Source organism: Cavia porcellus, unplaced genomic scaffold, assembly GCF_034190915.1.
Source record: "Cavia porcellus strain 051 isolate PalLab524CR breed Dunkin Hartley unplaced genomic scaffold, mCavPor4.1 scaffold_2, whole genome shotgun sequence".
In the NCBI taxonomy this organism is placed as follows: domain Eukaryota; kingdom Metazoa; phylum Chordata; class Mammalia; order Rodentia; family Caviidae; genus Cavia; species Cavia porcellus.
This window is the reverse complement of record NW_026947485.1, coordinates 113,928,634-113,946,049: the sequence shown is the minus strand read 5'-3', so window position 1 is coordinate 113,946,049 and position 17,416 is coordinate 113,928,634. Positions and strand designations below refer to the sequence as shown.

Here is a 17,416-nt window from a genome sequence, read left to right as displayed (position 1 = left end):
GGTTTTCTTTTACTCTTGACTTGTATATAACGGTTTTCCCATGATCCCTCCATGAATGAGTCAACCCCTACTGTCTCCCCTTTACCTTGGGCTCTTCTGCATCTCAGGAGGGGAATAGCAGTGATCATCAAGGTGAGGACCAAGAGCACAGCCAGTGCCACTGTCGAGGTGTTGACTCGGGGGAACAAGGCCTCTGGAAAACAAAAAGCAGCTTTTGAGACTCAGCTGGACACTGGCTGACCCGGTGCTGGGCTCCAGTCATCAGATGGTTTCCCCAGGGAGAAAGCAGGGCAGGGATGCTGGACCTCAGCCCCCCTGCAGCTCTCAGGAGGGCTCTGAGGGCTCCTGGGTCCCTGATTCCCTGATGTGTGAGATCCAGGAGGGCCTGAAGAATTTGGGAAATCCAGGAATACACAGGATATGGAAACCAGTGCAGCAGATACTCATGCATCTACATCCAGACTGAATACTGTGTTTATATATGTGACAGGCGACAGTGTTAATACACCAAAGGACACTCAGGGCACGAGACTCTTCTCCTCACTCTCTAAGAGAACCTGCCCTGCTCCTCTCTGTCCACTTATTTCCTCGTGTGCACAGCTGTGAGCCCAATGCTATGCTGAGGACACAGGGGGAGACGCAAGGTGGGAAGTGGAAAGGGGTCAGGTGATAAAACACAGAGATGTCAAAGTCCATGCCTGAAAGACAACTGCAGCTCACAGTAAGGGTTCATCTGAAGGATATTTGAAAGGATGACTGTGATGCCAGGGTTTATCCATGTGGAGATGTGAGATCAGAAGAGAAATAAGATTACTCATTCAAGAACAACTTTTTCCACAGATTTAAAAACATGCTTACAGGCTAATAAGTGAGTGAAATAATTGATGTTTAATCAATTCTGCATATTTTCATGTTATATAAATATGAAGATGCATTATCTATGTAGTGCTCTACCATACAGGGTTGGGAGGTCTTCTGGCATTAGGATTAATGACAATTAGATTTCCTAACTCCAACTTATCATTCTCGCAAAAGTATTCTGCAACTCTGTTGGCATGAAAGTCTAACTACAACTTGTGGATACTGTCTCACCTCAAAACTTGTTTTAATAGGGTTCTCATTAGAAACTTACTCCTCTGATACAGAATTTTCTCTTTCTAATTCAACAGCTATTTATTTATCTACCTTTATTGTGTATGAATTGTCAAACTAGTCCACAAAAAGGACTTTTTTAGTAATTCCTCCAGATAAAGGCCATTTTACACTAATTCCAAAATTTCTGTATCAATTTGGAAATATATATGTGACATTGATTAAGTTATTAAGTACTGATAATATTCAAAAATCATAAACAACATTTTATATGTCATTTGGGGACACAGAATAATACAAATCAGAATAAACAGGGAAGCACAGAGAGGCGCTCAGTGTAGGCAGACATGGGCGAGGCTCCAGGACAGCAGGAAACTGCTCTTGTGAGGAGACAGAAGGAGCCCAGAAGGCAGCGCCATGGACAGTAGGGCTGTGCGGGGTGGGGTGGGGCACGAGATGGGGAGAAAAGGAGAGAGGAGCAAAAGCCGAGGCTACAGAGAGAACGAATGCACAGGGAAGAACCAGCGAGGTCCCAGGCTGCATGGTTTCTCTGTGACCCAGGAAAACAATCCAGGAGGCTCAGGGAGCCCTGGAGCTGCCCTGGATTCCTGTGAGCATCATTGTGGACAGAGCCCAGGGCAGACTGCAGGGAGCAGTGCTGCTCAGTCCTCAGATGCCAGGTGTGAGAGACTCCTCAGGAGGGTCTAGTGACAGCAACAGCAGGGTTGTTCCCGTGTAAATGTGGGAAGAACAGACACTGAGCAGCACTTGCCCAAGGTCACAGGGCCAGCAGGGATTTCAACTCAGTGTGACAAGAGGAAGAATTAACTGGACACTGTTATGCAGTGGTTTCCCTTGGGAAATGGCATTTGACAAGTTGTGGATGAACTGGAATATATTCCTCAAAATGCACTGTTAAATTTAAATATTTTGACTTGTCAGTCACATTATTTATTAAGCAGTGAAGCAACGATTTATTATATGAAAAGTAAGTAATAACAAGACAGATATATTTAACTAGTTTTCAAAAAAGAGTTGGCCATGTGTGACCTGGGCCATTCTCCCAGTCTTCCCATCAGGGTCGTCGCTGGTCCCCTTCCCTCCTCAACACTGACATGGCAGAGTGAGGGCTCTGAGGGAACTCACCTGCCACTGAGAGACCCGCCTCCTTCTCCTCTTTGAGCACAGGGTTCTGGATCCAACAGGACACAGGTGTTCTTGAGCTTTCCTTCACTGTGACAGAGCTTTCCACGTGGATCAGGCCATCTTCTAGTGCAGACATCATCACAGAGTCAGGTGACAGAGGCCATCCCTGTGGGTCCCTCCACTGGAGCTCAGGGACTGGGTACCACCCCGAGGATGAGCAGGTCAATGTGATGCTCCCAGTTTGCGCAGGCTGAATGTGGATATGAGGAGGTGCACCTGAGGCTGGAGGAATCAAAGCAGTGATGAGTTTATGACCCTGTCAGATGGGCCAGTCAGCTGGTCTTTGCTATTAACCTCTCTAGGAATCTTAATTCTGTTTGTGAAAACTGAGTTACAGAAATACTAGCCAGAAAGTATTTCCCAAAAAAATAATTTAAATAAATAAAATTAACCCTCTTAGCTCTTAGCAAAATATAACACTAAGCAGTTCCATATTTTTTATTTCCTTTTCCTCCATCTCTGAAAGTATTATTTATCCTTCCATCTGACAACCTCTGAGTTAAGTGCTGATATACTCTGCCAATCCAGTTGGAGCCAGAGAGCTGCAGATCACACAGCATGTAACCGTTTTCTGTGGTAAAATACAGTGGATCTCACAACTTTCACTTAGGTCTTCTTCATCTGCAGCAGAACTCTCCACGAGAACCTGTGACCTGGGCATGGTCCTGTCACCATGATCCAGTCCATCGGACACCAGCATCGCATGTGAGGAGTAAATGCAAGAAGGTTGATGAAACTAAAAACTGTTCCCTTTTACTTTCAATTCAGTTTAAAATTTCACAATTACCCACAGCTAGAATACCATATTGCAGTGTCCTGTCTACCTGTATGTGCTGTCTGCATGCACAGCTGCCAGCTAAGCACTACACAGGCTAAGAGTACAGGACTAGACTGAAGATGGTGCTTGAAGTGATGAACTGAACATACCATGAGCATGCTTAGCCAGTGACCATGACCCACAGGCAGTGAACCATCCCATTGGCTGCACTTCTTCTCCAGGTCTGGCTTGGGGGTCATCCTCAAAGGGGACAGAAAGGCCTCATTGAGGGGAGATGGAGCCTCAGAATGGAGGATGTGGAACTCCACAGTGTCCACCCACTCTCCCACCACAGGCCCCTTGCTTCTTGCTCTTCACAGGAGCACTGGTCAGGATGAAGCACAGCATGCAGCAGGCAGTGCACAGCAGCACGGACCCCTCACCTGCCCCACGGCTGTGTCTCTCTACAGAACTGGTCCAGGGTGAAGAGGTTGGGAGAGGAGGAACGAAAAGCAGGTGAAGCTGCAGAGCTGATCCCCAGACAAAAGCAGCCCTGCTGAGAGCAGCACAGCATCTCCTTGAAGGGGAGACAATGAGGAGAGGGGCAGGGACATTGCCCCTGGTGGATGTGAGCAGTGGAAATTAAAAAGCTTGACCTTGGCTTCATCTTAGTTTAATTTTATGTTGCAGTTGATGTGCTTAGGTTGAACCCACAACTACTCCTTTCTAAAGCACAGAGAGATGATGAGTCTGAAAAACTCTTCTGTTGGGCCCATGAGATAAAAAGCAGAGGCCCCAGCAGGTGATCAGGGAAGCACTGCTGGTGTCAGAACAAACTCCAGGGCAGGAAGGACAGCTGGTGTCCAGTAAGGAGTTTCAAGATGGGAAGTGTGTACTGCTGAGTGAGTAGGTGCAAACACAGGGAAAGCTGATTCCTATGCAGCATGGAATCCCTCTGTGAAAGAACAGAACTCTCTGGAAAGGATAAGTCAGGCTGCTTTAGAGGGATGAAGGCATGCTCCAGGAGACACAGCCGACAAGCTGGCCTCAGATTCAGAGCCAGTCATGAAATTTTTTTTTATTCATATAACTAAAAATTTTTTGGACTCATTTGCACAAATTCTATAGCATGTGTGTAGAGCCTCTAGGAGTGGATGTGTCAGGGTCACCCCAGATGTCTCCACAGAATAATGAAGCTCTCACCAGAAGGTGAGGCTCGGGGAGGAAGAAGCAGGGTCAGGATCACTCAGCCCTGCAGGCTCCTGGGAAAGTACATCTAGCAGGTGCTGCTCCATTGCATGTAATGGGCACAACCTGAGAGGACTCCAGTGTACCTCTCTGAAGATGTAGGCTTCCTAACTTAGACAGGGGCTGACTTCTGCTCCACTACCACAGAGATTGTGTGGAGAAAGCTATTGTAATGGTTGATTGATTATGTCAACATGTGAAGTTTAGGAATTTATCTAAATCTGTTTAGCAATTACACACCTCAGGATGTGCCCAGAACCTAGGCTAGGGCAGCCTTTAACTTGGAGGGAATAGAGGGCAAGTCAGAAAGGATGGACTAGATTCTGAACTTCAGAGGAACTCCAGGCTTTACACTAGCAGACTCTTCAGTCTCTGCCTCTGATTGCTCAGCCTTCAGGAGTAGACTCTTACCCTACTGGCATGGACTCAACCTGCCATCACAGACCTATTCACTGCCTGATACAGACCTGCATGGGACACTGCAGTGAGTTCCAGATCCTGGACTGAAATCTTCAGTTTCTACCACGCAGACACCTTCAGCAGGGTTCCTCACCCAATGTTGTGGTGACTACTGTAAGTCAATCTTCTAATGTCTTATACATCTGCATATCTTGGGTTATATCTGTTTTATAGTGATACACTGGCTGGTATACAAATGAAGGTTCTCCTTGCAGAAATTCAACCAAAAGATTTCCGGATAAAACTTGCTAATAAGTTTCTTTTCTGGATAGCCCTAAAATGTGGAAAATTGTATGACTTCCTGATTTATTAGGTAACTGTGAGACAAAGGACAGTTCAGTCCTGGCAGTACTTGCTGTAATCCACAGATTAACCTTCCATCAGCCTCAGGCTTTCAGAGATGGTGGCAGACAAAAAGCACAGGAGACACACACAGGTTGGTGGACCTGGAGAAAAAGGTCTTCCTGTATGACAAAGGCCAGGATTTTGCTGTTCATGATTCAGTTGGTTTCTCCCAAAATCTTTAATGGGAGACAAAGAAGAACTCATCTTGAGGTCAGCACATGGCCCTATGACATCTCTATAATGAGTTGATTTGGGCTCAGTTCATGGCTGAACTATGAAACATGTCTTAACCTTCCATCTCCTCAAGACAGGATTTTCCCTACTGTCAGTGTTTGCAGAGTTGGGGGAGAGAACAGTGAAGGCTTCTGGAGAGATCTGAATCCACAGGTGATGGAGTAAGAGGGGCCAGGAGCACATGAGACAGGAAGGAGCTCATCCAGGATGGAAGTAAATGAGGTGAGAAACTCAGAGTTGGAGAGTGGGCTGTCCAGGCCCTTTCTGTCCCTGTGTATCTCCTTCTGGGTCTAACAGGTGAGAAGGAAATCACCAGACTGAGCTGTGTGCTGAGACCCTTGGTGTCAGAATACATTGGATTCCATGATCAAACCTGCCCTTCAGCAACTGTATTGGAAAAGGAAACAGTTAGGGACCTTTTTCTTTTAACATGTAAATCACTCTACAAGGACTAATGAGATGAACGTGAACTCTAACACCTGCCATTCCCCTATGGTGTCTGTATAGACTCAGCCACATTTTCTACATGTACAGTTTAGTCCTGATTGGCTACAATACTGTAAGTTCACCATTTTCTGTGCTCACCTGTGACAAACAGCTCAAACTGTGCTTGGCTAAGATGTGTTGATCTTACAAAGACACAGCTGTACTGTCCTTCATCTCCAGGGAGGATGGGATGGATCATCAGGGCCACCTGGCCTTGGGTGATGTTTTCCCTCCAGAGCTCTGTCCTCCCTTGGTACTCAAGACTCTGCTGCTCCATGTGGTCCTGAGAATTCCTGTACTCGTGCACTGATTGCTGTTCCCGGTACCATCTGATCACCATATTCCTAGCATCCACGGGTGGGTTGAGTTGACAGGGAAGCATTGCAGCCTTTCCCACTCGGGCAATGACTGGAAACCTTGGTCCCTTCACTTGAAACTGCCCTGGAGGTGATTAAAAAGAGGACACAGTCATTGCTGAGAGTGTGGCAGGTATGGTGGTGGCTTTTTGACCAGACAGAAGTGACCTCGGGTCAGCTAACATGATGAACTTGGGAAGCTGATGATCACAGCTGAAGGAGGAGGTGCAGGTTCACATTTAGTATAAGAGATCACAGGGAAGAGGTCATGGGACATTTGGAGAAATGTACAATATTCACAGAACCTTATGATAAATTAATTTTTCCAGCTTAGTGTTGAAAGTCAAATTCCTATGAAGCAGTGTATTCAATTCTTATCACCCTGTGTGTTGAACAGCATTACTGTTTTACAGATGAATAATTTCAGTGAATGCTTTAATACCACATAACACCTAATGATGGATAATAAAATTAATATTTCAAGCAGTGTCAAACATTTTATTGCTTTGAAGCAGTGTATGTTTCTCTGTGTCATATGCTCATGTAAGCCAAATAAATGTGAAAACATTAAAACAAATGTTTTTCTAAGCAAAGTATAGAAATACATTCTCTATTCTCATTTTAGAAAGTTAATGCCTGTGTTGCCTTCAGATTGCTCAGACCTGTGGGCTGTTATCAAGCCAACTCCACAATTGTGGATTCTACACCTTGGCTCAGGCACCACCAACTTGGGCCTGGTTCTTATACATCTGCCCTCCACAAGACAGCAGAATTTTGACTCAAATAAGAGTACTGGTCTGAACAAAGCAACAGTCTGGAATAGGAGATTCAACATGGATGGAAAAGTCACATCATAAAAGCCAAGGAACAATCTACTGAGAAGGAATGTTCTGGAACATCCACCATGGCTGAGTAAAGGAGAAGCCATGCTAGAGACTCAGAGAACATCAACAAGAACACAGAGGAGAGAGGACAAGAGGTCAGAGCAGTGAGTTCCAGCAGCTTGGTTTCTCCAGGACACATGGTGTGATATCTGTAGTGGGAGGCAGCAGAAAGAAATTGGGTCTCTGTCCTGAGTCACCTTTAGTGGTAAGGGGTGGTGAGCATCTGCCTCACTAATTCCCCAGGACACAGATGTACAGTGCAGGCACAGACAGGAAGACACTGTGGAAATTGACTGGGGGTCTGAGTTTCAATGCCAGGGCAGCCAGGAGATTTTGAAATGAGAAGGTCACAGAGTGGAGGAGGAAATCCTACTCACTGGAAACTGTTGGCAGCTGGTGAGCAGATTGCAGTGAGTCCTTCTGAAATGGAGGGACTGGACATCAAATTGCTGAGACCTGCACTGAGGCCCCAGACCCAGCCTGACTTACTCAAAATTGGAGGCTTACATTGGCACCATTTACTACTGCTAAAGGGAGACCCACAGCAGGGTATATAATGTGTTATTTCTTAGCCAGTCCTGATAGATGGCACTGAAATGGATTAGACTCTTACCACTGTAGGTGGATTGACTGCACAGCAATAATGCTGACTCAGTGGACAATTTAGTGCCTGTGAACTTCTCTGCCAAATGCACCATTACACACAGGGAGAGGGGCAGAGAGAGCTCCTTACCCGAGAACTCTGGCTGAATCAGACTCTGCAAAAATACCTGCAACCTGGCAGAAAGAAGCGCTGAGTCTGAGTGAACTTCAGCTTTGCAGTGGACGGATCACAGGGTAATGGGCTGTGAGCACTGAGACTAGAGTCACACAAAGGAGGTGCTTTTCTACAGATGACTAGATGAAGGAAATGTGCTATCTACATCTGATGGAATACTGGAAAGAATGCCATTCTTTAAAGAATGATGAATGTGAGGCATTTGCAGGAAAATGTATATACCTGCAAAACATAATATCCAGTGAGATAAATCAGACACACAAGCTTGAATATCATATGGTGTGTCACATTATTGTGAGGCAAAGTAAAAGCAAAGAAAATAATAAAGGATGAACAGAAACAGGGGAACAGATGTCGTCCAGCAGGGAAGTGGTCCAAGGAAATGAGGAGAGGGATAAGGAGGAGAGGAGGGGAAATGAGAGGACTGTATTCGTGCCATGTACAGGATCCTAATAGCTCTACTCAAGGTAAATATTCTGTGCCACAATGTGAGCTGAGACAATTAGGATTAACAAGTCCAATAAGGGTGATGGGAACCAGAGGTGGAGCGGGAGGTAAAGGGAGGGGTGGGAAAGTGGATTAGAAACAAGAGCTGCAAGTGTTAGATAAACAAATACTAATTAAATTAAATTAAAAAATGAAAATAAATACAAAAGGATGTGTATAAGATAGTGTAAAATTACAACAGGGAATCTGCGTGTGGCATTGTGAGAATTAAAAACTAAAAACATTTGTCCTCTGCTTTCTAAGAGAAGTTTTATCTTTCTCTTACTTTCCTTAGAAAAACTTCTTTTCCTTCTCTTGGATATAAACCCTATGAGCTTTTAACCCTATGAGTTTCTTAGTTTTCTCACCCAGACAAACCTTTCTTAAAGGCCTGAGAATCATCAGATGAGAGCATGAGCCCCTGTGAAGAGAGAGCTGCTACTCTCCTCACTGTGTAGGGGAGCCCTGGGTCCGTGCTCCAAGCCCCGTCTATCAGTAAGATGTAAAAGTAACAAAGCTCTATTTCTCTTTGGAAAAAGACAGTTCACTGATACAAACAGCCACTTCATTTTCAGGATAAAGGAAGAAAGATAAACCCCAGATGGTGTTTCCTTTGCTCACTGAGGACAGGTGTCTTTTCTGTAAGAACACATCTGCAGGGCTCAGTAGGCTGGGGGCTTCCTTTCTGTCAGAGCAGTGTCATTCACAGTTTTATTTGCTTAACCAGTTTTGTGAGTTGATTACTTAGGCTGTGCATCATACTCTGCTTTAACACTTGACAGATTTGTTTAGTTCTTTTTACACTGTGGAAGGCATTTTTGTAGTGGTCAGGAGGTCCTGTCATTTAATGATTCCCAGGAAGGAAATGCAAGAATTCATCTACCTGTGTTCAGCAGAGTAGGACCGCAGGTGGCCTGGGCCATGTGCAGCTGGGGCAAGTGGGGCAGGCACTGGGACTGAGCTGCTGCCCTGCTCTGCACTCACTTTGCAGTTGGGTCAGGACTGACCTGCAGCCCTGGACACAGCTAGTGCTGAGGAATTTCAGAGCTTGGAAGTGTTAGGAAAAGTCTAACAGTTACCCAGTAGCCAACCCAAACATCCAGAGATGACGGTGCCAGTTATGACACACAAGTGTTAAGTTACCATTGAAATTATATTCAAGTGTTTTACAGACATCAAATGCTTAATCACATGACCTGGTCAGAATGAAAATGGAACACTCACACACACACAGAGACACACAGACACACACACACACTCCAAAACTTAAGACTCTTTCAAGTTCCATGGATAAAATTCCACATAGGAATTTCACTCTTAATTTGAAAGTCCATTTCCAATATTGAAAATATATTAACATAAGCTATTATTATCAGGTTAGCACACTGTGGCCAGGGCTGAGTGAACAAATATTTCTCAAAGTAAGAGTTAGTTTTCAGAGCTTTGTGTGATTTGGAGTATTTGTATTGCCTTGATCAGGTGAATCATGCTAATAATTAAATTACAAAGCTGAAATTCTCCTAAACTCTAAATGCTCTGAAATCTGAAATTTTTTGAGGACCCTAGTGCCATTTGTTCAAAATACTTGAGATTTCCAAGTATTCTGAATTTCAGAATTTCTGATAGTTGGTGTATCATCCATGACATGCAGTGAACCTTATGAAATAAAACTGATATCTTGGCACCAGAACATGAAGAGGCAGAGGGAAAGTGATGGATTATAAACAGTGGAGAATTCTGACATAACACAATGTTGTCATCCTCATACTCTATCCAATCATTATATTGCTAACTCCTTTGAGTACTGCTCACTAGAATCCCTATGATGGAGATGAGAGAGAGAAAGATCTCTGATCCTACACTTAAAGCCTTTCCCAGACTCAGCTCCAGGACAGCCTCTCCCCTGGTGCTGAGGGAGGAGAGACCACCTCTGCTGAGAGCAGGGGACAGGAGCTGCTCATGTCCTCTCCTCCAGGGCCCTGATGCTGACAGAGGAGGGCAGACCCAGCCCTCATCAGCTCTGCATGAGCAACTCTCAGGGCCTTGCTCCATCTCACTCTGCAGACTGGATCTGAAGCTAATGAGTGAGGATAGACGTGGAGAAAACACTGCAGAGAAAACACCACCTTCCCAAGATGCTAAAAATGGCCCTGGATGGCAGAGGGGAAGCAGCCTCAGCAGTTGCTGGTGCTGTGCAGAAGATTTCCAGGGATCACAGACACAGGAAAGTTTAAGGCCTGGGTCTGTCCTGCGTTCTATATCTTAAGCCAGGACTTAATATTGAAATCCCCTAAGTCATTCTCTTTAGCCACTGCATTTGCATTCCCTTTGAAGATATCAGCTCTGAAATCTCTGACAAAACTCACATGAACAATTATGTGACAGCTGAGAGTCTCCGTGGGAATATCTGATAGAGGAAAAGCAATGAGCTCTTCCGTGCAGCAACCGCAAACTCTCCGCTCTTGAGTGTAAACAGTGAAGGATGTGTGGGAAGGAGAATGAGCAGCACTAACAAAGGGCGGTGATCCCAGGAGGTCCACACCAGCCTCACTCAGAGGTGGGAGCAGCCTTTCCTGTGGGCTGTGTGACAGTTTAAATCCTCCTGTGCACACTTCACATTGTGGCATGAAAATGCTATTAGATTCATGATTCAGGAGTAAATATTCAGCTTTATGCACTGTAATCTGAAATTCATGACACAGTGCTTCACACACTGCTGCAGCAAAGGCTTCACATTGGATCACCTTTGTAGTTATGTGAGTTTATATCTAGATGTCCCTGTGATGCCTCATTCCATCATAGGCAGGGCCTTATGGAAGGAGCAGGGATCATAGGGACATCATAGCTGACTGGCTATGAGGAGGCAGAGGTAGTCTAGGAGACAGTTGCTGTGAGGGTGATCCAGGAATGTGATGGCTCCCTGGCTCCTTTCCTGACTACCTGCTTCCTGTTCCCCATGCCTTGATGACCTCCCTTCCCCACTTCCCTCTGCCTGATGGTGCTGCGTGGGGACCATGGACTGTGGCCTGAAATGTAAGCAAATAAAACTTCAGTTGGGTATTTTGTCCCAGCAATGAGAAAGTGACTTACACAGTGAACTCCTTGACTTACAGGGAAATACATCAAAACCCAACAGTGAACCAAGGTAAAGGTACAGAGAATGAAGATTTTTTTTTTTTTTTTTTGGTCTTTTTTCATTTTTATCGGTACCGGGGATCGAACTCAGGACCGCCTGCTTGCAAGGCAGGTGCTTATGCCGCTGAGCTAAACCCCCAGTCCCCAAGAATGAAGATTTCTACACAGGAATGCAGCAAAGGAAAACTCCAGGTTGGTACATAGGATAAGAAGGTAGGGAAGGTGGTTTCTATGAACACAGTACAAATTTTGAGTATGTGAGACATATACCAAAGAAACACCGGACAGCACTGAGACATTCAGGAAAAATGAACCTTACTGCCACCATGGAATGAGAAAATCAAGAGAAAATGAAAAGCTCCCCAGACAGAGGACCTGGGTGAGCTTTCCTGTGTCACCGCAGATGGCTCTCCCATGGTTAGAGTAGGCTTAGTGTGAGTGTGGCCTAACCCTGCCCTGAGCAACACGCAGAGAGGAAAGGAGAAGAGAGCAGGTAGGGAAATCAAGAGGTCACTGTTCATCTGGGAAGTTCATGCTGGACCAGGAAAAACCTGTCAGGAATAGGAGAATACCAGAAGCAAAGCCTGGAAGAGATATCAGGGAATTCCAGGAAATTTTATTAGGCAGTATAAATTCTAATTGTTAAATAAATCTTTAAATACTCTTTGCTTTTCTAGAATATTGATGAAAAGTCTTTCCACACAGCTAGGGTTCTGCAGGCCATGTGGACACAGGGAGGTGAGAAGATGAACTGGATTCTGTGTCCCTGGGAGGAGTAAAACGAGTAAAATCCCGGGAGCAGTGGGTCTGCGGGGACCAACCTGCAGGCATGGAGGTGAATCTGGATTGTAGGCAGAGGATGTAACCGGAAATGTTCTCTAGAGTACACATTCATAAAAGGAGACCAAATATCTCAAGTCAATGAAAATTCACTAGAGATCATTTACAATTTGAATACCTTGCAAAAGTAAGTCAGCAGACTTAGCTTTTTAATAAGAGTTATAAGAAAAAAAAATGATCATTTCCATGGATTTTTCTCTCATTCTCAGTATATATTTTACATTTTTATTTCATGTTATCATTTTTTCCAGAATGTTTTCTAAGGAAAATCTTCTAAAATGAAATTATGAGGGAAATGTGTTTCCACAAATTTAAGGGTATTTTTGTTTTTTTAAAGTTAGAATGCGGGGCTGGGGATTTAGCTCAGCGGCATAAGTGCCTGCCTTGTAAGCAGGCAGTCATGAGTTTGATTCCTGGTACTGATAAAAAAGAAAAAGACCAAAAAAAATAAAAAATAAAAAAAAAATCTAAAGTTAGAATGCTTTCCATTGGTCAATACTGGATCCCAGCATTATTCCCATTTTAATGACTCATAATATCCACTATTTTTATTCACTCATGGACAGTATTGACTTTCTTTTTTTGTTGAGTTGAAAGCCCTTAAACAATCCTAACTGAGCTTTAAAATAATAGATGTGAGTAAGTTAGTAAGCTTTTTTTGTGTGTGTGTTTTGTTTTGTCTTTTTCGTTTTTGGTCTTGTTTTCCAAACTCCTTTTTCAAGTGTTAATACCTCCCTGGTGGGTTAGCAGATGACACTTTCTAGGAAGACAACATCATTACTTTTATAATGCTGATTGTCTTGTATGTTTTGTCAGAACATGTTCAGGCATTCACCGCTCAGCAGTGTGTATTTCCTTAGAGTAACTGCAGACCATCTATTCAGCTGCCCTGATGTTTCACTTTCACTTTGGTGCTGTCATTTCAAATGAGCACCCGATTTAGATTTACTTCACTCAGACCCTGTCTGCAGTGCAGGTGACCTAAACCAGAGCAGTTTTCAAGTCATAAATGCTATGTGCCCTTATCAATTTATCCTCCTTTTAAACCTCAGGCAGCTGTTAAAAGAATTGAAAGATGGATCCCAGTGGGGTCACAAATGACAATGACAAATTTCTGTGCCCTGTGACTCCTTCTTTATACAGCCTGGTGTGAAACAAAACAGAGCTTGAAGTAGGAAATAAAATCCTCAAAATCAAAATGGAAAACACATTGAAGACCCTGTCAAAGCACCCTAGAGGTGTGGGCTGAGCTTGGCCTTGGACTCAGGTCCCACTCTGGGTCCCCAGTAGGGGGAAGCAGGGGACCTCAGGGAGATTCACACAGATCCAGGGTCAACTTTAGACAAGGTTTTCAGAAAAGAGGTCAAGCAAAACAAGGAAAACTATGGGTTAGGGCTTCGCAACTGGTCAGGAAAATGAGAAAAAGAAGAGAATTAAAATGTTTATGTACCTGTGTAAATGTTCCAGAATGATTTTGATTTTAATGTACCATAACCATGTAAAAATAAAAAATAAATTAAAAAATACAAAAAGAAAAAGTGAGGTGCAAAACTGAGATGAATGCCTCAAAAAAAGATTATTTGAGCATCCTAATTAGTACTGCATTAATAAAAAGTGTGCTAGAGGACCTGTAGCTGAAAACCAAGGAGAGAGGGAAGGGAAGAGGACAGAGTGGGCAGCGCAGACCAGGATCAGACCCTCAGGGGCAGCACAGGCTGAGCCCTCTGTGCAGGGGAGGGCAGGAGGGTCCCGCCCGCCCTGCTCCTCCTCACTCACCTGCGCCTGGCCAGGGCAGCAACAGCCAGAGCAGGAGGCGCCTGAAGTGCAGGGCCCAGGGCTGCATCACAGGAGGCTCAGGGGGAGGTGGGACCCTGTCCTTGCTCTGTCACAGCCACACTGCAGGTCTTCTCCTGTGGTCACTCTCCTGCTGGAAAAGGGGAAATTCAGTCCTATACAGAAGGCATAGGTGTGGGAAATTATATTATGAGTCAAGATTCTCTTACTTTGATTTTATAAACTTAAATTTAAAAAAAAAAAAAAAAAACAATGTCAATAAAAATCCGCAGGCCTCCCAGTGATTCTATTAAGGAATGCCTCAAGGAAATGGCTTTCTTCCCTCCAAATATGAAAAACAGAGAGAAGATGCTGATCCCAAACACTCAAGGCTCTTTGCACAAAGCGTTGTGCATGGTCAAAGATCTTCTCAAGGAGGAGTCACCATGCAGGGACACTGGGGGCAGGAGAGCAGCAGCAGAGTTACTCACATTACACAGGGGCAGCTGCAGCAGGGCCCCAGGGAGCCTCTCCAGGGCAGGGACAGCAGCTGAGCTCAGGGGCAGCCTGAGCCTTGAGGAGGGTCTAGGCTCTGTGCCCCCTGTGGGTGGCTCGTGGGAACCAGGTCCTGGGTTCTGGGCACAGGTCGGTCCTAGCTGTGTGGTGTCCTGTGCCAGGGACACAGGGCAGGTCTGAGGTGGCCGGATAAGGAGAGAGGCTGCATGGGGACTCAATCAGCTATTCAAGACCCCAAACTGATATCCTCTTGCCTTAGCTTCAAAATAAAGAAAAGACAGCATTTTTTTCTTTAAAAGAACCTGTAATATTAGCAGCATTTCTATGTCCTATTATTGACTTTGGGCCCTCTTTTTGGTATATTTAGGTGATGCACATGGTTGAAGAAATTTCACAGAATAAGAATGAAGCTGCTGTAAGTGGTGAAAATAATACCTTTTTAGGGGCATTAGGAGGAGGAAAATAAATCCTAATACAGTTACTTTTTTTAGATTTTTGCAGCAATGGTTTTAATTTTTATGGCACTGCATAAAAACAGATCTGAAATTTTAGCGGATCATAATTATTTCACAGTGTGTGGGATACTTCGTTTATGATAATAACACCTCCATTTGTTTCTAGGATTAACTTATTAAGTCATGGTAGAGGCTGATACAAGCTTGAGGAGTGGATGGGTAGATGGTTCTTTTTGCAGAGACTGAGGGAAAACCTCAGAAAATAATCCTCTCTGCTGACTTCTGGAATAGCCCAGATTTAATACAAGATTCCCTAATAACAAAGAAAGAAACAATGTCAAATAAACCAGTCCATTAGAAAATCATGCCGTGCAGTCATTTAGGTGTGACTGTTTGTGGTAAAATCACATCCAGAGTTCCTGCACCAGGCCATTGTCATTGGAGATGGCCTGATATCCACCTCAGCAAGTCAGCTACTGAATGGGATGGATGTGAGCCATGATCATAGCTCTGTGGTATAACCAAACTGAAACACAAAACACAAAATTGGAAATAATACCTGATGAAGAGATTTTACTTTTCCATATCATTGGAATCAAGAAACACTGTGAACACACAGTGTCTGCAGCTGAGGCTGAGCTCTAGTGCTGTCCCCATGCAGGTGACTGACTCCCAAGGGCCCTTCCTGAGGTCTTTGACTCCTGGGGCACTGAGGCTGCTGACAGTGGAGAGCTGAGTTCTATAGACCTCAGGAGGACATCAGAGAAACTCAGGGGTGTGTGGGCCTCAGGATTCACCATCTTTAGTGGAAATAATGACTCACTTAGGGTTGAATCTCCCCACCACAAAAATCCAAAGTATTTATTCCAGCAGAAAGAGAACAAAGGTCAGCAAAACTTGGAGAGGCTATACTGGTCAGTCTCCTGCTGTCTGATCAGAAGTTTCTAAAGCATTACTTTATCAAAGGTGTCTATTTTCCTTATGTGGAATATAATATTGTCTTCATTACTGCCTTTAAGTGTGATTTTACATCTATTATGTAGAGTTATTTCTCTTCTGTCTCTGATCCAGAGTCTGTGGAAATGGCAGCCGAGGACCAATCTTCATTTCATAAAGGGAATCAGGGGGTGACATCAACAAGTCACCCACAGCCTGTAACTCCAATATGGGAGAAGGACATTGGGATGGTTGCAGTTTAGGCTGAAGGAGGCCCCAGGTCTAGTGGGCAGGGCGCTGGTCGGTGGACCGTAACTCATGGTTACTGGTCCAGAAGTTCATGGGTCCATGACTTAACCACATGATGGGATGGAATCAGGGTCAAATGCAGGGGCATTAAAATATCCCATATGTGAAAATATATATTTACACATGACATATAGGGAAATGTGAAGAGGAGGATTATTATGGTTACAGTAAGGTTAGGGTTAAGTATTAGGCCTTAAGTTAGGGTTAGGGTAAATACTGGGGCTTGATACAGATTCATTTAGGTATACAGTTAGTATCTTTAAGTATGCTTTTAGAGCCTAATTAATTTTTAAAAAAATATATGCAAGTGACAAGGGAAGTAAAGTTTCTTCTGAGAGCTTTTCCGAGCTCAGCTCTGTGTATCTGAGAAGTGCAATGCATAACTGTTCCTGGAGTCCGTAATGGAAGGGGGCAGGATCCTGACAGAGCACAGCACGTGTCCTGGTCCAGCAGAGGTGGGGATTGCAGTTTATGTCCCATGTATCTGCATGGAGAGACCTGCTGGGTTTATTTTCATGGTATGGATGACACTGTGACAATACCTTGAAATAAAGGTGGCAATGGGCCATTTGCCTGGAAATAGCACATTCAGGGGAACTGTGGGCAGCTGGGCTGGTCTTTGCGTCTCAGGTTGATCTGTAACGTCCTGCCTGGTTCAGCAATGAAGATGAGCAAAATGACACCACGCTTTTTCATTTCTGGTACTTAATTGCCACATCACCTACTCCAAAAACTGTGCTAGTCAATGTTGAGAGTGTCCCCTGTGTCCTCAGTGAGGACACAGGACCTTCTCGGGCACCATGGTGCTACGCCAGTAGCCTAGGACAGGGAGGATCAGGCACAGTTGCTGCTGGAACTTCTCAGGGAAGGACACCTGGCTCTCCATGTACTAAAACTCTCTCAGGAGTCATGCTGAGCTTGGGGACATGCACTTCTATCATCAAAGCACGTTGGAAAGGCGAGGACTTAGGGTCACAGGTTCAGAAACGCTATTGCTTGGAGGCCTAAAGGTCTGTGTAGTAGTTTCCGCTTTCATGATATAAAACATTAAGGATAATGATTTCCTGTCAGAATCCGATGCAGTCCCCTTAATTGCAATGCGTCCCCTGGGCTGACCCGCG

General features: G+C 44.5%; 1 protein-coding gene across 2 annotated transcripts in view; it reads right to left on the bottom strand.

Annotated features, from left to right (window-relative positions):
• Window positions 1-17,416, bottom strand: part of LOC101787138 (butyrophilin-like protein 10) — a 32,281-nt gene that overhangs the window by 10,882 nt on the left and 3,983 nt on the right. The window contains exons 2-5 of one of the 2 annotated variants that reach the window (XM_063245233.1): window positions 14,083-14,233; window positions 5,927-6,268; window positions 2,239-2,520; window positions 86-193 (exon numbers count right to left, since the gene is read on the bottom strand). In XM_063245233.1, coding sequence (XP_063101303.1) covers window positions 86-193; window positions 2,239-2,520; window positions 5,927-6,268; window positions 14,083-14,149 — 799 coding nt within the window. In that variant the 5' untranslated portion in view covers window positions 14,150-14,233. The remainder of the gene's footprint in view (window positions 1-85; window positions 194-2,238; window positions 2,521-5,926; window positions 6,269-14,082; window positions 14,234-17,416) is intronic. The other variant, XM_063245234.1, reaches the window with a different exon arrangement.